The 21,706-nt window shown below is 41.3% G+C and overlaps 1 protein-coding gene and 1 pseudogene across 3 annotated transcripts; one reads left to right on the top strand and one right to left on the bottom strand.

The window, feature by feature from the left end:
* The first annotated feature begins 102 nt into the window (after nucleotides 1-102).
* Nucleotides 103-16,262, top strand: LOC110521648 (F-box/LRR-repeat protein 5). 3 transcript variants are annotated; one of them, XR_016495193.1, is made up of 12 exons: nucleotides 103-543; nucleotides 1,747-1,962; nucleotides 3,758-3,853; nucleotides 4,674-4,866; nucleotides 5,315-5,497; nucleotides 5,661-5,786; nucleotides 8,150-8,298; nucleotides 10,203-10,285; nucleotides 10,402-11,091; nucleotides 11,249-11,397; nucleotides 12,349-13,261; nucleotides 13,399-14,815. XR_016495193.1 is itself a non-coding variant. In XM_021599341.3 (11 exons), exons 1-11 carry the CDS (start codon nucleotides 460-462, stop codon nucleotides 14,604-14,606), a joined length of 2,046 nt encoding a protein of 681 aa, XP_021455016.2. In that variant the 5' UTR covers nucleotides 103-459; the 3' UTR covers nucleotides 14,607-16,262. The 3 variants fall into 3 exon arrangements, 2 of the variants coding, with proteins under 2 accessions (XP_021455016.2, XP_090087865.1); XM_021599341.3 differs by lacking the exon at nucleotides 12,349-13,261 and having other exon boundaries at nucleotides 14,530-16,262; XM_090231739.1 differs by having other exon boundaries at nucleotides 12,349-16,262.
* Nucleotides 16,263-19,434: 3,172 nt separating this feature from the next.
* LOC110522774 (protein BTG3-like) lies at nucleotides 19,435-20,399 on the bottom strand (annotated as a pseudogene).
* Nucleotides 20,400-21,706: the final 1,307 nt, after the last annotated feature.

Genomic DNA, 21,706 nt, shown 5'->3' with positions numbered 1-21,706 from the left:
TCAGCATGCCAATTGCATGCTCTCTCAAAACTTGAGACATCTGTGGCATTGTGTTGTGTGACAAAACTGCACATTTTAGAGTGGCCTTTTCCTGTCTACAGCACATTGTGCACCTGTGCAATGATCATGCTGTGTAATACATTTCTTGAAATGCCACACATGTCAAGTGGATGGATTATTTTGGCAAAGGAGAAATGCTCAATGACAAATGTGCACAACATTTGAGATAAGATTTATGTGCGTATGGAACATTTCTGGGATCTTTTATTTCAGCTCATGAAACATGGAACAAACACCTTTACATGTTGCGTTTAGATTTTTGTTCAGTGTACTATTCTAATTCCACCGAATATGTCACATGACAGTGGAGTGCGCATGCCCATTCTGACTTCACCAATGCTAAGCTAACCAGTTAGCTAGCGTGCAACGTCAGTGCTGACTAGTTTTTATGGAGTGAAGATGGCACCTTTTCCCGACGAGGTGGATGTTTTTACTGGTCCACATTGGCGAATGAAACAGTTGGTAGGACTTTACTGCGAGAAGGTGTGTATGGAGGAATATGAATTGAGAATTTGCTCAAAAAGCTAGCTATCGTCTGCTGCTAACGCAGTGGTTTAGCTAGCCAACGTTAGCTGGTCAGAGAAATGGGTGTGTTTTTGGCATAGTAGTTAGCTACAGTATGTCAGTTGCTGGCTAGTTGGGAAAGGTCTCAACCAGTTTCTTAGCAAGCTGACCTAGCTAGGTAATGACAGGATAGCTAGTGTAGCTAACTTGGCTATTTAGTAGGTAACAAACACTTTAGTTCTAGCTAGTTACGTGGCTGCCGAAGACGAGTCTGAAGTTTGCTAACCCTTTTGTTATGCAACACGATATCTTAGTTAGCTAGCTAAATCATTACAGTGTGGCTAGTCAGTTAATATTGTTTTCCCGTTACCTAACGTCATAACATGGCATGAGCAAAACACAATACAATTCATGCATGACTTAGGTAGCAAGCTACTTTGTGTCCGTCCAAGCAATGAACAGCGGAATGAACGGTTCTGCGGGTATTAATCAATCAAATGTATTTATAAAGCCCTTTACACCATCAGATCTCATAAAGTGCTTATACAGAAACCCAGCCTAAACCCCCAAAGAGTAAGCAAGCAAGCAATGCAAATGTAGAAGCACGCTGGCTTGGGAAAAACTCCCTAGAAAGGCAGGAACCTAGGAAGAAAACTAGAGGAACCAGGATCTAAGGGGTGACCAGTCCTCTTCTGGATGTGCTGTGTGGAGGTTATAAGTGTACAGATCCAGATCGTTCTTTAAGACGTCAAATAATAATCAGTGGTTATAGAGGGTGCAACATGTCAGCAAATCAGGAGTAAATGTCAGTTGGCTTTTCATAGCCAAGCATTTAGAGGTCAAGACAGCAAATGCGGTGGAGAGGGAAAGAGCAGCAAGTCCGGTACAAGTTAGCACATCCAGTGAACATGTTAGGGTTCCATTGCCGCAGGCAGAACAGCAGAAACTGGATCAGAGTATGACCATGCGGACTGGGGACAGCCAGGAGACACGTGGTCCTAGGGCTCAAGTCCGCCGAGAGAAATGGAAGAATTAGAGGGAGCATACCTAAGGTCACGTTAATAATGAGGCTTAGTTCCACTCATACAGGCATGTCCACAGTTCTGTTACTATGGTTGTGTGCAGGTCTGCTATTACTATCTGAGAAACTTTGACATGTTCTTTATTTCCTTTATACCACAGCTGTCACAGACCAACTTCTCCAACAACAATGACTTCCGCTCATTTCTTCAGTCACTGTGTGCCACCTTCAAGGAGTTCAAGATGCACGAACAGATTGAAAACGAGTATATCATCGGCCTGTTGCAACAGCGCAGCTGCACTGTGTATAATGTGCACTCCGATAACAAGCTCTCAGAGATGTTGTCCCTGTTTGAGAAAGGCCTGAAAAGCGTTAAGGTGACTCCACTAATGATATCAGCAAAAGTACTGCCAACAACATTTATGAAAAGACTCACAAATAATCCCTCTTGCTCCTTGGGCTTTGTGTTGTGTATCACTGAGTCATGTCTGCACTGAAATGATAGCCTATCCCTGTAGTGATTCAGCCTTCAGACATGTCATTTTAACAACACGTTGTTAGATAAGGAAGGTCTTGGTTTCCTGTAACTGAGAAACGCTCAACACTGTTCTCTTATATTGAGGCAGAGTTTAATTTTGATAACTGGTTGCGGGATTTACTAGCAACAATATTGAGTCACCATCAGTCGAGTTTTGTAAAAATGTCAATTCTGAAAACACTTACCTGTACCTTTGTTTGTCCTGTACAGCTACAGTCCTTCCGTTTAGAGAATACATCCACCGACCTTTTCCTTGTTGCTTGCACGACGTAAGCTGAGATGCAATTTGGTCCTTACTAGCCGGGATCCTTGGAATGTCCCAACCCTAAACTCTAACTTTAACCCCTAACCTTAACCATTTAAAACTTAAATGGGGTAGGGATGTCCCAAGGATTCCGGATAGCACAGACCCAATTGCATCTCAGCTTACGTAGTACGAGCAACAAGGAAATAGTCGGTGGTTGTAGTCGCTAAAGTTGAATTAAATGTATGAATTTCAGCACCCCGCGGAAGGACTGCAGTTGTACTGGACAAACATAGGTACAGGTAAGTGTTTTCAGAATTTACATTTTTACAAGAATCGACTGATGGTGGCTCAAATATGTTGCTAGCAAATCCTGTGAACAGTTATCCAAACTCATCTCCTCGATATAAGACAACGGAGTTGAGCGTTCCTCAGCTAGGTTTCCTGTTACCTTTTTTTAGTGAAACCGGTGTTTTTAAACACAACACATTATTGAACAATAATAATTATGCCTCAATTCCTTAAAAGGGAATCTGTTCAATTCTTGGCATTATGTTAAAAACGCCTATATGGACTTTCCTGACCTGCAAAATGCCAGTTTTAGATTTTGGTTAGTCGTTTTACTGGTCAGGAATGACCTTCTAGCCTCTCCTCGTTATGCTGATTGTATACAGTAGCCTATATTTGGTGTTAGGAGGAGCTGTATTTTGTAACTTGTAGGGAAGCACCAAGCAGGACACGAATTACATGGGCCTGTGAACATTACAGGGACACTCCGTTTATAGACCCCACAAGCTGTTTTGAGAGAGCGAGACTGCTGGCCTATTTTGGTTCCAGGCAGAATTGCTCCTGTGACCTGATTCCGGAGCTTTTGCAGACAAATGTTGTAGCCATGTACAAACAAGAAATGACCTGTCCTGAATGGCGCAATGGTGTACATTTGGTAACATCTGTTCTGAGTCTGTCCCAATCATAATCTGCTCTTACTAAACGGTGGAATTTCCTTTGTAAGAGCAGAATTTGGTAATCTTTACTTGGTCTTCAACCAGGACAGGAAATGTTTTAATTTCAGCTCAGATAAACAAGACTTTGTTTAATTGTTTGTAAATGCAATTCTAATCATTTTTGGTTAAGTCCCTGCAGATTCATCAATGGAATATTGGATGAAAAAAGTTACGGATGGTATTTTTCAGTTTCGCCTGTTAATAATTTTCTTATCCTACAAGTGAAAGTATTTGTTGAGTATTTTATTGGTCTGTTCACTCTTGAGTGTTTGACTGTTACGATTGTGTGGTTGGATCTGACCGAAGCTGAGGATTGATGGCATTTATTTAAATGGAGTGAATGACAGTCAGTAGTGTATGATGTCATGATTACGATATAATTGCAGAGCGAGTATGAGCAGCTGAACTATGCCCGGCAACTGAAAGAGCGACTGGAGGCATTCACACAGGACTTCTTACCCCACATGAAGGAGGAGGAAGAGGTATGATTAAATCATGTAATTTGTAATAATTAAGTTGAGGTATTCGGATGTAGGACTCACTGTGTAAATGATTAGGTCACACTTTATTTGGATAGTCCATTTGTTGATCCTCTACATATGATATTTTGATAAGCAACTGCTTGCTACAGTTAGGGTTAGAATAAGGACTAAGTTTAAGATAAAGGTTAAGGTTACTAGATGGTCTATCCAAATAAAGTGTTACCAATTATTAATACATGTTTGTTATATAGTGTTCTGTCCATTAATGGGTACTGTCACAAAATGCATAACTAGCTTACGGATATTGTTGCACTCACTTTTAGTGGTCCTAGGCCTAGTTACATGGTCTGTAACCTGAATTAATGTGTGCATTTGTGAGAAACAAGAGTATGTGCCCAGCTCTGTCTTGATTCCTTTGGGTCGGCGAGCACAAGCGGTGTATTAGTTGTTCAGATAGTAACGAAAAGAACGTACAAAACAGAAACCTACAAACAGGCATGCCCAAACTAGACTCAAAATCAAATGAAAAGCCTCATGGCTTGTAAACTGGGACAATGACTGGCGATCACCCTAATTGTCAGCACATGATGTGCAAATCAACCAGACTCAGCATCTGGACAAGGTTGCTGCTGCCTCCTGGGGGAATGGAGTGTGTGGAAGTATAATCTGGATAGACAAAACGCATGTGTCCTAACAGTAACCTTCCCTCCATATCATAACAGTACCAGCAAATAAGATATTCTGTTCAACTCTTTGTCTTTCTGTCTCAATCATAATAATTGATTGCTTTATATGTGTTATGTAATGGGGTCTATTCCAGGTGTTCCAGCCCATGCTGATGCAGTACTTCACCTATGAGGAGCTGAAAGACCTCAAGAAGCAGGTGATGGCACAGCACTGTAGCCAGCAGCGATGGGACTGTGCAGCAGAAGTGCTGAAGGGGCTCAGTCTGTGGAGCCAGGCAGAGGAGCTGCACAAGGCCTTCAAGTATGCTGACCACGAGAAGACTGACGGTGAGTAACAGACCCCTTTATTGCCTTCTCTAGAGAGCACACCTACATCTTGGTGACGGCTATGATTCACCTGTATTCTCCCCAGCATACACAGCCTCCTCCATATGACATCTATCACCATGCAATCCCTTTACCTAATATCTCCTTCAGCAGCACACTTCTCAACTTGAACGTAGTCATGTGAGGATGTGGTCAGTACATTAGGAAATTAGTTGGCCAAATTTCCCAGAACCAAATGTTTGTCGAGGTGTGGCTTTAATGCTTACCAAAAACATTTCTACAGACGGCTGAGTCACACTTCTGTTGCTGTGTTATTGCTGTGGTCTAGCAATTATTCTTAGGTCTTTTTACCCCGAACTGTAGAGAAGCATTACTTAAGTAACCTTTCATTAGCACTTGAGTTCAGCATGTGTTGTACACTACACTGACTATGGTTATCAATCCTCAGAACTAGAGAAAGAGCTGTGCTCCACCCACATCTCCCAGCTACCTACAGAGATCCTGCTGCATCTGTTCCGCTACCTGGGTCCTGAGGACCTGTGTCACTGTGGCCAGGTGTCCTCAGCCTGGTCCGACCTGGCCAAGACCGGCTCTCTGTGGAGGCACCTCTACCCTGTACGCTGGGCCAGAGGTACGGAGATATCAGTGTTGACCTTTTATACTTTTTCCCTCGCTGATGGTGAAGCAGGTAACACTGTAAAAGCTGGCAATAAAATATTTTGACACTTGTTTTTCCCCTTAAAGAAATAAGACACTGATAAGAAATAAGACAGTGCCATCTGTCTGTTTCCCAGGGGATCACTATCGTGGCCCCCCAGCTGATCTGAATCAGGAACCGGATGAGGAGTGGGTGAAGAGTCTGCAGGATGAGGGCAAGGCCTACCAGGAGTGGGATGAGGATGCAGATGTGGATGAGTCTGGTGAGCTCTTTCAGCCTCGTAACTAGAGGTCGACCGAATAATCGGAATGGCCGATTAATTAGGGCCGATTTCATAACAATCGGTATTTTTGGACACAGTGTGGCCGATTTAAAAAATAAAAAATAAATAAAAATAATAATAATAATAATAATAAAAAAAATATATTAAAAAATTATAATTATAATTAATTATAAATTATAATTATAAATTATAATAAAAAAAATATATATATATGTATTTTTAATACAAATAAATAATAATTTTTTTTTTTATAAAAATAAATAATAATTTTTTTTTTATACAAATGAATAATAAAAATAAAAATCTTTAAAAAAAAAAAATAATTTTAAAAAATACATAAATGACATTTTTATATATAATACATTTTTACACCTTTATTTAACTAGACAAGTCAGTTAAGAACACATTCTTATTTTCAAAGATGGCCTAGGAACGGTGGGTTAACTGCCTTGTTCAGGGACAGAACAATTTTTACCCTGTCAGCTCGGGGTTACTAGTCCAATGCTCTAACCACCTGCCTTACATTGCACTCCCCGAGGAGCCTGCATGGCAGGCTGACTAGCTGTTACGCGAGGGCAGCAAGAAGCCAAGGTAAGTTGCTAGTTGGCATTAAACTTATCTCATAAAAAAAACTATCAATCTTAACATAATCAGTAGTTAACCTCACATGGTTGATGATATTGCTAGTTTATCTAGCGTGTCCTGCGTTGCATATAATCGATGTGGTGCCTGTTAGTTTCTCATCGAATCACAGCCTACTTCGCCAAACGGGTGATGATTTAACAAGCGCATTCGCTAAAAAAGCACTGTCGTTGCACCAATGTGTACCTAACCATAAACATCAATGCCTTTCTTTAAAATCAATACACAAGTATGTATTTTTACACTTGCATATTTTGTTAATATTGCTTGCTAACATTAATTTCTTATATCTATGGAAATTGTGTCGCTTCTCTTACTTTCCGTGCAAGCAGTCAGGGTATATGCAGCAGTTTGGGCCACCTGGCTCGTTGCGAACTGTGTGAAATCCATTTATTCCTAACAAAGACCACAATTATTTTGCCAGAATTGTACATAATTAAGACATAACATTGAAGGTTGTACAATGTAACAGCAATATTTAGACTTAGGGATGCCACCCGTTAGATAAAATATGGAACGGTTCCGTATTTCACTGAAATAATAAATGTTTTGTTTTCGAAATTATAGTTTCTGGACCATATTAATGACCTGAGGCTCGTATTTCTGTGTGTTATTATGTTATAATTAAGTCTATGATTTGATATTTGACAGAGCAGTCTGACTGAGCGATGGTAGGCAGCAGCAGGCTCTTAAGCATTCATTCAAACAGTACTTTCGTGCGTTTGCCAGCAGCTCTTCGCTGTGCTTCAAGCATTGAGCTATTTATGATTTCAAGCCTATCAACTCCCGAGATTAGGCTGGTGTAACTGATGTGAAATGGCTAGCTAGTTAGTGGGGTATGCGCTAATAGCGTTTCAATCGGTGACATCACTCACTCTGAGACCTTGAAGTAGTTGTTTCCCTTTCTCTGCAAGGGCCGTGGCTTTTGTGGAGCGATGGGTAACGGTGCTTCTAGGGTGGCTGTTGTCGATGTGTTCCTGGTTCGAGCCCAGGTAGGGGCGAGGAGAGGGGTGGAAGCTATACTGTTACATTGGCAATACTAAAGTGCCTATAAGAACATCCAATAGTCAAAGGTATGTGAAATACAAATGGTATAGAGAGAAATAGTCCTATAATTCCTATAATAACCTCAACCTAAAACTTCTTACCTGGGAATATTGAAGACTCATGTTAAAAGGAACCACCAACTTTCATATGTTCTCATGTTCTGAGCAAGGAACTTAAAAGTTAGCTTGTTTACATGGCACATATTGCACTTTTACTTTCTTCTCCAACACTTTGTTTTTGCATTATTTAAACCAAATTGAACATGTTTCATTATTTATTTGAGGCCAAATTGATTTTATTGATGTATTATAATGAGTTAAAGTAAGTGTTCATTCAGTATTGTTGTAATTGTCATTATTACAAATATATAAAAAAAAATGTGATTAATCGGTATCAGCTTTTTTTTGGTCGTCCAATAATCTGTATCGGCATTGAAAAATCATAATCGGTCGACCTCTACTCCTAACGGTGTCAACCCGTCAGTCAGTCTAATGTGTTTGTCAGGAGTACATCTAAAGGATTGATCCAGGGAAAATGCATAGCTTGATTGAAGTGACAGTGTTTACAGATTTGGATGAACTGTTAGGGTGGATTTTCTGGATGTCTTCTCCTATTACCTCATATCTGGTGTACCCATTTTCTCCCTTGTTTAGATGAGACTTGTGAAGACTCATTGGCTATAAGCTCAGCTCAGAGGGAGAAGAAGCTACTGAATGAAATTATCCAGAACCTTCTGCCAGCTGTGGGTTCCTCTGTCAGGTCCATCGTTCTGGCCTACAGCTCTACGGTCTCCAGTAAGATGGTATGAATATTCATGATCATATGTCTAGAACATCAATGAAGCAGTGCTACTAATACAAAGCTTCCTATTCTCTAAGTAATGAGAGAAGCTGGCGTGTGAATGAAGGATGTTTCAGACTGACTAGGCTCTACATGGCAGTGTAGGTTAATGATCTGTATATGTATACAGTACCAGTCATACATTTGGACACCTACTCATTCCAGGATTTTTCTTTATTTTTTGACTATTTTCTACATTGTAGAATAATAGTGAAGACATCAAAACTATGAAATAAGACACATGGAATCACGTAGTAACCAAAAAAGTGTTACACAAATGTTTTATATTTGCGATTTGCCTTGATTCTTGGCATTCTCTCAACCAGCTTCATGTGGTAGTCACCTGGAATGCATTTCAATTAATAAGTCTGCCTTAAGTTAATTTGTGGAATTTCTTTCATAATGCATTTGACCAAATCAGTTGTTGTGACAAGGTAGGCGTGGTATGCAGAAGATAGCCCTATTTGGTAAAAGACCAGGCTCATATAATGGCAAGAACAGCTTAAATAAGCAAAGAGAAATGACAGTCCATTACTTTAAGACATGGTCAGTCAATCCTTCAAGTGCAGTAGCAAAAACCATCAAGCATTATGAAACTGGCTCTCATGAGGACCGCCACAGGAAAGGAAGACCCAGAGTTACCTCTGCTGCAGAGGATAAGTTCATTACAGATACCACCTCAAAAATCGGCAATTCACTGCACCTCAGATTGCAGCCCAAATAAATGCTTCAGAGAGTTAAAGTAACAGACACATCTCAACATCAACTGTTCAGAGAACTGCGTCAAATTACTACAAAGAAACCACTACTAAAGGACACTAATAATAAGAAGAGGCTTGCTTGGGCCAAGAACCATGAGCAATGGACATTAGACCGGTGGAAATCTGTCCTTTGGTCTGATGAGTCCAAATGTGAGATTTTTGGTTCCAACCGTTGTCTTTGTGAGATGCAGAGTAGGTGAACGGATTATCTCCGTATGTGTGGTTCCCACCATGAAGCATGGTGGTGTGAGGGTGCTTTGCTGTTGACACTGTCTGGTTTATTTAGAATTCAATGCACACTTAACCAGCATGGCTACCACAGTATTCTGCAGCGATATGCCATCCCGTCTGGTTTGTGCTTAGTGGGAGCATCATTTGTTTTTCAACAGGACAATTACCTTAAACACACTTCCAGGTTGTATAAGGGCTATTTGACCAAGAAGGAGAGTGATGGAGTGCTTCATCAGATTCATGGTGGGGAGGCAGGTAGCCTAGTGGTTAGAACATTGGGCCATTAACCAAAAGGTTGCTGGATCGAATCCCTGAACTGACAAGATAAGAAATCTGTCGTTCTGCCCCTGAACAAGGCAGTTAACCCACTGTTCCCCGGTAAGCTGTCATTGTAAATATTAATTTATTCTTATCTGACTTACCTAGTTAAATAAAGGTTCCATTTTTTTTTTAATCATTTGACCTGGTCTCCACAATCTTCTGACCTCAACCCAATTGAGATGGTTTGGGATGAGTTGGACTGCAGAGTGAAGGAAAAGCAGCCAACAAGTTCTTTGCATATGTGGGTACTCCTTCAAGACAGTTGTAAAAGCATTCCAGGTGACTACCTCATGAAGCTGGTTGAGAGAATGCCAAGAGTGTGCAAAGCTGTCAAGGCAAAGGGTGGCTACTTTGAAGAATCTCAAATATAAAATATGTTTTGATTTGTATAACTCTTTTTGTTTACTACATGATTCCATATGTGTCATTTCATAGTTTTGATGTCTTCACTATTATTCTACAATGTAGAAAATAGTACAAAAATAAACAAACTCTTGTATAAGTAGGTGTGTCCAAACTTTAACTGGTGCTGTATGTGTGTCTGCTGCCACAGGTGCGTCAGATCCTTAGTCTCTGTCCTAATCTCACCCACCTGGACCTCACTCAGACTGATGTCACAGACTCCGCCTTTGACAGGTATGCCATTCATAGCCAGACCAATTATGCTGAAGACTATAGGGTATGATTAACCATTGAACTTGTCTCTCTTCTCCCCTAATTGTTTTGATTTCTTTTCACTTATTTTCTGTCAGTTGGTCATCTCTGGGGGCATGTCCATCTCTTGAGCACCTGGACCTATCCGGCTGTGAGAAGATCACTGACCACACCCTGAAGAAGCTGTCCATTTCTCAGAAACGATCTGACCGGCAAGCCAAGCTTCTGAAGAGCCCGCCTCCGATTAGTCTGCTGGATGAGCGGATCCTCCATTTGATGGGGGGCAGCAAGCAGGCCCTGATCTTCAAGCAGCGTATGGGGACACGGTGCAGCAGCCCCTCCAGGGTCTGGGTCCTGGACCCTTCGGAGCTGGCCGACATAGAGGATGCTGCAGAGTGGAACCGCCGCGGGGGAGTGTCTACCCCTGAGGGGCGAGGCTTTGTGGCGACGAAGCCAGGAGGTTTGTGTTGCTGCAGGAGGAGTAGGAGGCGGGGCCTCAGGACAAGCTATAGCACCTCCTACTGGCAGCAGCAGTATGGGCTTGGGGAGGCCTGCTGTGGCCATTCAACCTGCTGCACTGGTGAGATGGCCCTGAGGACTTGTGGAGGGCTGCAGTGTTTGTCTTACACCACCAGGGGCAGTGCAGGGGCAGAGTTTTGGACTAAATGCTCCTCTGGGGGCCAGCAGTGCCTGGAGCTTTACCACAGAACTGATCAGTCAGACGCTCGACGCTCGCTGAGATTCCTCAGCCTCTCTGGATGCTATCGGGTTACAGACCTGGGTTTGAGGTAAAACTGCTTGGGATGCTGTTCTTCAAAGAAACGACAAACATACATGTATTATACTTGTGGATAAATTGTGTAAATCTTTTTTTGTGTTATTGATATTGACTGTGAGTAGGTACAAATGATTGTGTATTATATACTCTAAGTGTGTGTGTTTCAGGGCGCTGTCTCAGCGTGGTGGTCTTCCTTTCCTGGAGCATCTGAACCTGTCTGGATGTCTCCTCATCACTGAGGTTGGGCTACAGGAGCTGGTGTCAGCCTGTCCTGCCCTCAATGATGAACACTTCTACTACTGCGACAACATCAACGGTAATGCACACACACAAAACGCATAACGTTAGGGAAAACTGTGGGTAAACACCCTCTTATCAGGCAACGTATTCATACAAGGATATGAGTGATGCACAAGTTGATACATTTTTTACATGTAATTTATTTTACAATACAAACACAAAACGACCACATGTGGACACAATGCATTTAAAATGATTGGGAATGACACAACAACGTTTAACAACGTACTTCCACTGTGGTCTTCTTATTGACGATTATGTAGAGTAAGCCTTTTTTTATAATTAAAAAAAAAATATCTGTCTAAAATGACATCTAACTGACTGTAGCTCAGGACCTGAAGCAAGGATATGCATATTCCTGATACCATTTGAAAGGAAACACTTTGAAGTTTGTGGAAATGTGAAATTAATGTAGGAGAATTTAACACCTCAGGATGACAAATCAGAGCAAGATTACTGAATATTAGACAGTTCAGTTAGATTAACAGGAATTTAAGCTTTCTGCCCATATAAGACATGTCTATGTCCTGGAAAGTTTGCTGTTACTGATGTCATTCTAGCCACATTAGCAACAACTGTCCCGGTATAGGGACAACGATCCAACATTTTAAGAAATTGATTGTAAGTTCTGAAAGATTATTGGAAATTACGCTGAAAATGTTTTTCCTCAAGAAATTGTATTTAAACAAATCTATAAAAATGCTATGCACAAAAAATGAAATTCCACAACCCACCTGGACCCCTCCTGCGACCCACAAGTGGGTCCCGGTCATTTAATTTTGGCTGTGGATTGTATTAAAGGTGCATTATGCAGAAATGACTCGGCCATTTCCTGGTTGCTCAGATTCTAATAGTTTGTCTAATTTCAGTTTGTGACAAAACAAACAATGTATAGTGTAGAGAATCATTTTACCATCTAAACCGCTGTGAAATATATTTTCAATGACAGAAAATATTGTATTTTCAGCTGTTTTGAAGCTGGTGTACCAGTATGTATACACCTGTTCTGAAAGGCCTGAAAGGCCTGAGTCTGCAACACCACTAAGCAAGGGGTACCATCAAGCAAGTGGCATCATGAAGACCAAGGAGCTTTCCAAACAGGTCAGGGACAAAGTTGTGGAGAAGTACAGATCAGGGTTAGGTTAAAAGAAATATCAGAAACTTTGAACATCCCACGGAGCACCATTTTAAATCCATTATTAAAAAATGGATATGGCACTACAACAAACCTGCCAAGAGAGGGCCGCCCACTAAAACTCAAGGACCAAGCAAGGAGGGCATTAATCAGAGAGGCAACAAAGAGACCAAAGATAACCCTGAAGGAGCTGCAAAGTTCCACAGTGGAGATTGGAGTATCTGTCCATAGGACCATTTTAAGCCATACACTCCACAGAGCTGGGCTTTACGAAAGAGTGGCCAGAAAAAAGCCATTGCTTAAAGAAAAAAATAAGCGAACATGTTTGGCCAAAAGCTTGTGGGAAACGCTATGTCTGGCGCAAACCCAACACCCCTCATCACCCAGAGAACACCATGGTGGTGGCAGTATCATGCTGTGGGGATGTTTTTCATCGGCAGGGACTGGGAAACTGGTCAGAATTGAAGGAATGATGGATGCCGCTAAATACAGGGAAACTCTTGAGGAAAACCTGTTTCAGTCTTTCAGAGATTTTGAGACTGGGACGGAGGTTCACATTCCAGCAGGACAATGACCCTAATCATACTGCTAAAGCAACATTTGAGTGGTGGGCCTAGTCAAAGCCCAGACCTCATTCCAATTGAGAATCTGTGGTATGACTTAAAGATTGCTGTACACCAACGGAACCCATCCAACTTGAAGGAGCTGGAGCAGTTTTGCCTTGAAGAATGGGCAAAAATCCGGGGTGACTCCGGGATGCTGGCCTTCTAGGCGGAATTGATAAAAAGCCATATCTCAGACTGGACAATAAAAATAAAATATTAAGATGGGCAAAATAATACACTAGACAGTGAAACTCTGCCTAGAAGGCCAGCATCCCAGAGTTGCCTCTTCACTGTTGACGTTGAGACTAGTGTTTTGCGGGTACTATTTAATGAAGCTGCCAGTTGAGGACTTGTGAGGCATCTCAAACTAGACACTCTAATGTACTCGTCCTCTTGCTCAGTTGTGCACCGGGGCCTCCCACTCTTTCTATTCTGGTTAGAGCCAGTTTGCGCTTTTCTGTGAATGGAGTAGTACAGAGTTGTACGAGATCTACAGTTTCTTGGCAATATCTCACATGGAATAGCCTTCATTTGTCAGTCTATTCTTGTTCTGAGATGTTTCAAAAGAAAGTTATTTTGTTTCTGGCCATTTTGAGCCTGTTATCAAACCCATAAATGCTGATACTCAACTAGTCTAAAGAAGGCCAGTTTTATTGCTTCTTCAGTTTTCAGCTGTGCTAATATAATTACAAAAGGGTTTTCTAATGATCAATTATCCTTTTTAAAATGATACTTAGATTAGCTAACACAACGTGCCATTACAACATTAACCATGTCTACACTGATCATAAATACAATTTGATGTTATTTTAAAAAATTAGATTTTCTTTCCAAAACGAGGACATTTCTAAGTGACCCCAAACTTTTGAACGGTAGTGTATATAACTCATTTCTATATGAATTTGGTCGCAGGATTAAAGAATCTCTCTATGGGGCTTATCTGGCGAGACTAATAATGAATGTGATTCGATAACCCTCTGTTATAACAATCATACCTAACCTCACCTGGCTGTCCAGCACATTTCCCAGTGTAAGTTCCTTATGTAACAGTCCTGCTGATCTTGTGAGGTGCAAGGTAAGTGGGCCTTCTTTAGGTAGCTAGTCGACGAAATACATTTACTGTTGAGTGTCATAACTTAATGTTTAACTCCATTGTGTAAACAGTACCTTTTGAGATCGTTTCTAAACCAGTTGGAAGAGTGGGCAGTAGCCCTACTTGGGAGGAGTTAAATGTTCTGTTAATAGGTGCATTGGTTTTAACTTGACCAGGCCACTGGAATTTGAAAGCATTCCATTGTCCCTGAAGTGCAAACTCCGCCCAGCTGGTGCACCGGCAAGGTAAAACGAATGGGCACAGCAGTACTATGAGTGAGTGATTGACTGTTCTGACTGTGGCCTCCCTCTGCAGGTCCCCATGCTGATACGGCCAGCGGCTGCCAGAACCTGCAGTGTGGCTTCAGGGCCTGCTGCCGCTCTGGAGAGTGACCTTTGACCTAAGCTTACTTTCTATGAAACCCCCCTCCCCCCCATCTGCACTTTAATCCTCACCAGGGAACATGCCATTTGTTGTATTTTGTCACTTCAGATAGTTTCTACATGAAATGTTAAGTAAAAAGTAGATTCCTGACATTTCTTGGAAACACTAATTTAGAAAATAAAATATATGGGTGTTGGATGAAGTATCTGCAAATGTATATTCTGGTTCCTAATTTTTGTGGTTTTGAGAAGGTGATTTGTTTTACACTTGGTATACGTGAGCACCTAGTACTTGTTTCTGTACAACCGGTATCCTGTCGTTTCTGACTAGTTCCACCTCCTCTGCTCCTACTTGCTTGTTTTAGATCACCAATTTGCGATTACTGTAGTCTTACTTGGTTTATTGAAAATAGAGTAGTCAGAAACATCAGATTATTCACTGTTGTGATGTGAGGTCCCTTCATAGGAAAATAAGCACCCACTAAATGATTTATTACACACAGCTGACATTTTAAAATATTAATTTTTGTTGTAAATAGTGGTGATTCACGCGGTGGAAGATGCTGTTGCAGCGTAATGGGGTTTGTCAGTGACGGTTAAGAATCTGAGGGTGCTGCACATTTCACTACCAGAGACCACACACACACACACACACACTCAACAAAGTTTAAAGTGGTAAATTGGTTGTGGTCCTCTTAACAATTTATGTATATTAATAAAACAAATGTATGATAACGCTATTGAAGAGTTCCTTCATGTAGTGTGCCGCTCATGGTGAAGACTGGTTCTTATGCTGGCAAGTGGCAACCCATGTAAGTTAGATCAGGGGTTCCAACACCTTTTTTTTGTGTTGCTTTGAGACCCAGGTGTCTTGAGGCGCGACCCACCATTGAGCGGTGTAAAAACATACACTGGCCAAAGAATGAGTGAAACATTATTTTGGCAGGAAGGTTTAAAGGTAATATCTTGCAATTGTATACATTTTGGGATGGAGCTGAAACAACATTTTGCAGTTACGATAATTTCCTGCAATTCTAAGCATTTTGACATGGCTAATTGTGTTCTTATGCTCTAACATAACAAAATCAATGGGAGCCTGATTGTCTAGGTTTTATTTTGTTGATTGTAAGTTTTTAAAAGATAGTGGGCTATTAATAAATATATAGGTCACCCTGGTGGTCAGTTCACTGGTAGAATTGTCAGATGGGTACAGGCATTTCAGGAATAAAGAGTTATTGTGGTTTCTGGCTGCAGGTAATAAATACCCTTATGCAATATCTCTATCAACCTTTTAAATGTAATTCACAATGCTCCTTATCTTTTTCCTTTGTGGCTGGAAACATTTGATTGTTCTGATTTAATATTTACTTAAGTATTTTCCCTTTGTCACTGATCTTCACTGAATCAATGGTAAGGACTGTGAAATTCACCCACATTCACATAAGCACTCCCAGGGCAGAGGGTTACAAAACAATCTGAGATCTAGAATGACCAAATGGAGCCAATTTGAAAAGTAGTCCTACTCTGTGAAACCCACTGTGATTGCTATACATAGCACATCCATTGTCAGGAGACATGGCCTGTTCGAACAATCTGCATGAGAAGTCGTATTGGTTATGTACAATTTCAAAAGCAGAACAATAAAATTAACTTGGGTTTAAAAAAGTGTTTCTGTATGTGTTAGAGGATTCAAACAATGGTAGTATTTCATATAATTAAGCAATAAGGCAGGGAGGTGTGGTAATTGCCAATATACCACGGCTAAGGGCTGTCTATCACGATGCAACGCGGCGTGCCTGTGTTCAGCTCTTAGCCGTAGTATATTAGCCATATCCAACAGACCTCCGAGGTGCCTTATTGCTATTATAAACTGGTTACCAACATAATTAGAGCAGTACAAATACCCGTTGTATACGGTCTGATATACCACAGCTATCAGCCAATCAGCATTCAGGACTAGAACAACCCAGTTTATAAAGTACATTATAAACTGGGTGGTTTGAGCCCTGAATGCTGATTGGCTAAAAGCCATGGTCTTTTAACACCTCAAATTACATTGGTAACATGTTTCTAATAGCAATAAGGCACCTCGGGTTTGTGGTATATGACCCGTATACATACCGTGGGAAAGTATTCAGACCCATTGACTTTTTCCACATTTTGTTATGTTAATGCCTTTTTCTAAAATGGATTAAAATGTTTCCCCAAACCTCAGTCTACAAACACTACCCCATAATGACAAAGCAACACTTTTTTGGTGCAAATTTATTACAAATAAAAAACGGAAACATATTTACATAAGTATTCAGACCCTTTACTCAGTACTTTGTTGAAGCACCTTTGGCAGCGATTACTGTCTTGAGTCTTCTTGGGTATGACACTACAAGCTTGGCAAGTTTCTCTCATTCTCTGCAGATCCTCTCAAGCTCTGGCAGGTGGGATAGGGAGCATCGCTGCACAGCTATTTTCAGGTCTCTCCAGAGATGTTTGATCGGTTTCAAGTCCGGGCTCTAGATGGGGCCACTCAAGGACATTCAGAGACTTGTCCCGAAGCCACTCCTGCGCTGTCTATGCTGTGTGCTTAAGGTCGTTGTCCTGTTGAAGGTGAACCTTCACCCCAGTCTGAGATCCTGAGTGCTATGGAGCAGGTTTTCATCAAGAATCTCTGTACTTTGCTCTGTTCATCTTTCCCTCGATCCTAACTAGTATCCTAGTTCCTGCCCCTGAAAAACATCCCCACAGCATAATACTGCCACCACCATGCTTCACTAGGGATGGTGCCAGGTTTCCTCCATACTTGGCATTCAGGCCAAAAGGTTTAATCTTGATTTTATCAGACCAGAGAATTGTGTTTTTCATGGTCTGAGAGTCCTTCAGGTGCCTTTTTGCAAACAGGCTGTCATGTTCCTTTTACTGAAGAGTTTCTTCTGTCTGGCCACTACCATAAAGTCCTGATTTGTGGAGTGCTGCAGAGATGGTTGTCCTTCTGGAATGTTCTCCCATCTCCACAGAGGAACTCTTGACAGAGCTCCAGAGTGACCATCCGGTTCTCTCTCACCTCCCTGACCATCGCCCTTCTCCCCTGATTGCTCAGTTTGGCCAGGCAGCCAGCTCTAGTTAGAGTCTTGGTGGTTCCAAACTTCTTCCATTTAAGAATGATGGAGGCCACTGTGTTCTTGGGGACCTTCAATGCTGCAGATATTTTTGGGTACCCTTCCTCAGATCTGTGCCTTGATACAATCCTGTCTCGGAGCTCTACGGACAATTCCTTCAACCTCATGGCTCGGTTTTTGCTCTGACATGCACTGTCAACTGTGAGACCTTATATTGACAGGTGTGAATATATTTAGTATAGTTTTATATAAAAAGGATAAGTTTTTAAATGCTTCACTATTAAACATTTTCTGAAATTCACTGAGGAGGAGGGTCCTTCTCTTTCTCCCCTAATGAGCCTCCACTGGCCTAATGTTCCCCCTGTACCTTTAGATCTAGCCAGAATGAACAGTGTCATATTCAAATCTCACCCACACAACCCCATGTCTCCACTTTTCTTGTTTGTCCCCCTCGCCCACAACCTATTTGAATAGTCTATTTCAGTTGGTGTATCAGATATGACAATACAGTGGTATTATAATGCAATCTTTTTCACATTTATTATGACATTTTATCATAATGTATTTTGTGAATCTTCAAGCATTTCCCAGCTATCAATAAAGTGCAGAAGATGTCCAAACTGATACGTAAAGGCACATAGCTTCTGTAAGCATGGGCGAGGCCACTGTCCAATAATTATGTACAGTAAGAAGGACTCTTTAGGCTACTTCTAGACACTTAAGACATAGTATTTGCTTAACATGCGTGATCCTTTGCACTTGTTTATCGACTGTCATTTTTATCCATGCCTTTCCCTAATTTGACCACTTGTCTTGCAATCGGTTATCATATTAGAGGTTCCGTTAGTGAATTATTGCTGATCAAAGATTTGGAGGAAACTAAACCACGGTCGTTCTCTCAGCATGTTAATTTTTCAAAACTTTGGTATTGTTTAGACTTATACTAAATGTTATTTACAATATAATATTACAATGACATAAAAACAACATCAATAAAACATCCATGCGTAAAGATCAACCCTGTCCAGACCTGTTTGGATAAATGCATGGAGCCATTCAAAGACGCAGTATTACCTTTTTTTCCCCCACTAATTGGTCTTTTGACCTATCTGATCAGCTCTGAAAAAGATCTGATGTGATTGGTCAAAATACCAATTAGTGGAAAAAACATAAATTGGGCTGGCTGTGTAAACACAGCCTTTGGGGTCTTACTTAATGTTTCTGTTTTTACTGTGTGCATTAGGGCCTAAGTGTCATTTTTATTTATACTATGCATTACTTGTATTTACATTTTAGTCATTTAGCAGACGCTCATATCCAGAGCCATTAGGGTTAAGTGCCTTGCACATTGATAGATTTTTCAACTAGTCTGCTAAAACCTTTCGGTTACTGGCACAACGCTCTTAACAGCTAGGCAACCTACCGCCCATGAACTATTGCTTGTTCTAGTGGTTACCGTCAACAGCTCAGGGAACCTGTGCACCTGGAACAAGTTAATACTAAGGTCAACACTTGCTACAGTGGTCCCTTTTTATTTTTTTTATTTTTTTTAACCTTTATTTAACTAGGCAAGTCAGTTAAGAACAAATTCTTATTTTCAATGACAGCCTAGGAACAGTGGGTTAACTGCCTGTTCAGTGGCAGAATGACCTTATCAGCTCAGGGATTTGAACTTGCAACCTTTCGGTTACTATTCCAATGCTCTAACCACTACCCTGCCGCCCCTAACAGTAAGCCTGGCCTGGAGTGCCACCCCAGTATCCGTGCCCCCCTCTCTGGCCAGGCAGAGCCCAGCCGTTGTGTCTGAAGGGCTGGGTCGTTCTGCCTTGGGGTCTGAAGCCATAGTGAGGAGGACATGGAAGGCCGTTATGTGCTTTACCAGGCCCCATCTTCTCCTGCTTGGGCACTGGAGGACTCCACAAAGAAGCAGCTGGGTAGATTACCTGCTATGTGTGGCAATTTTGGGGGAAGGTAGGGGGAAGACAGGTTTCGCTGAGACTACTATCCTCATCTGAGGATGAACCAGAGTGGTAGTCAGACGTCACCCTCTCCACAGCGCTGGTCACCTTCTTAGTCACCTTCTTAGTCACATTATCTTCACATTCTCTTCACTAAAATAACTGGCCACTGTGAAAGCATGGTTCTTTCTTCTCTCCACAAAGTGAGTTTTCTGGGCAGATCAAGGTCCTTGTACTGAACACCACTCTCATGGCAGGCCCGCAACAGCTCTGGATCCTCCCTCTGCAACCTGTTCAGACGAATACGACTGAAGTCCTTTGCTGGGGTTGTCAGCAAAGGACACTAAAATGACCCCTAAATATCTCCTGCAGTGTTTTGTACACACATCCAGATACTCAGCTTGTTTGTGGGGTGACTTTTTTAGTGACGGGAGAGATTCTCTGAATATTTAGGGCAATGGGTTCTATAACTGACTCAAGTAGTTTTTTGTGTGCTCTTGGGCAATGCTGTCTAGATGGAATTTGTATTTGTATTTATTTTTGTCTTACTGAGATTTACTGTCAGGGCCCAGGTCTGACAGAATCTGTGCAGAAGATCTAGATGCTGCTACAGGCCCTCCTTGGTTGGGGATAGAAGCACCAGATCATCAGCAAACAGTAGACATTACAAAAAAATGACCAACAACATCCACCTTGAAGTTCATAACAGCTGCAGCAGCCACTGTCGCCATTGTCACACTACAACAACAAAAGCTAGCTAGCTTTAGCGTGGGAAAACTACTGCTTGTGCCACTGATTATTTTCTCTTGCGCATTCAGTAGAAGGCCTAGACACGTCACTTTCTTTTCTAAATGGTCCCACCCATTGCAAGTCAAAATGTGACTGGTTGCTTCCACAACACTCAAATTCTGCTCTAATACAGTTGAATTGCAAAGGCCTTCTGCCCAGCTTCTGAATGCCTAGCTAATGAAAGGCTGAGCTAGCTAGCTAGATTTTTCTACCCAGAGAATAACAAAACGATTAATCAAAGGAAAAAAAGAAAATAATTTATCTTTCATCTCTCTTTGTTTAACCATTTTCTTTTAGTTCACAAGAGGTAAATGTATCTGAGCGAGCGAAACAGCATCCCTCTGACTCGGTATGTGTAGGCCATCTATCTGATGCTGTCTGTTGTATGACATTGTTGCCAACCGTAGCATTGAATGCAAGGGAAGCCATTTGGCTTCTCTTGATAAAAAAAGAAACAATAATAATAATAGACAATCAGCGTTGAGATAAACTGAGTGAGTTCAACTGTGAATTGTCCTGGTCCCCCCCCCCCCCACACATCCCTCATGTCTGTACAGGTTTCTTTCAATTTTTATGAGCTAACAGCTCCTCCATAATCACCTGCATACTTTTTATGTGATGAGAGAAGCAATATTCTCTGATGGTAAACAAGATAACAGGAACATAAATTCTTCAAAAATTCTTGAAATCACGCCAAAAAACACATGGGGAAGATTTCAACACATACTGCTCTCAATCAGCTGGACCAGACCACAATGATAATCTATGGGTAGTAGAATTAGATGACTTGATTACTTGGCTGCAGAGTCCGACTATCTGCCATATCTCTAGTATTTTGCTGGGATATTATAGAGAGAGTAAAGGGTAATGATTGTGCTGATAGGGACGAACTGGTTTATTACAGTCAGTTTACAATGATAACTTTAACATGTGTTACATTACACTCTCGGTAAACTATAGTTTTGGCATGTCAATTAAGACATCTACTTTGTGCATGAAACAAGTAATTTTCCAACAATTGTTTACAGACAGATTATATCCCTTATAATTCACTGTATCACAACTCCAGTGGATCAGAAGTTTACATACACAAAGTTGACTGCCTTTAAACAGTTTGGAAAATTCCAGAAAATGATGTCATGGCTTTAGAAGCTTCTGATAGGCTAATTAACATAATTTGTGTCAATTGGAGGTGTACCTGTGGATGTATTTCAAGGCCTACCTTCAAACTCAGTGCCTCTTTGCTTGA

This window comes from Oncorhynchus mykiss, chromosome 4 (assembly GCF_057628025.1).
Source record: "Oncorhynchus mykiss isolate SJ-2025 chromosome 4, ASM5762802v1, whole genome shotgun sequence".
NCBI classification, from domain to species: Eukaryota; Metazoa; Chordata; class Actinopteri; order Salmoniformes; family Salmonidae; genus Oncorhynchus; species Oncorhynchus mykiss.
Note: the sequence above shows the minus strand (reverse complement) of the source record. Positions and strands in the feature narration are given on the sequence as shown.

What these genes read in the sequence shown, in the direction of transcription:
- LOC110521648 (XM_090231739.1), top strand. Translation starts at nt 460, where the DNA reads ATGGCACCTTTTCCCGACGAGGTGGATGTTTTTACTGGTCCACATTGG. An exon ending in TAGGACTTTACTGCGAGAAG is followed by an intron (nt 544 to 1,746) that starts GTGTGTATGGAG and finishes TTTATACCACAG; the next exon opens with CTGTCACAGACCAACTTCTC. An exon ending in TGCAGATGTGGATGAGTCTG is followed by an intron (nt 5,787 to 8,149) that starts GTGAGCTCTTTC and finishes TCCCTTGTTTAG; the next exon opens with ATGAGACTTGTGAAGACTCA.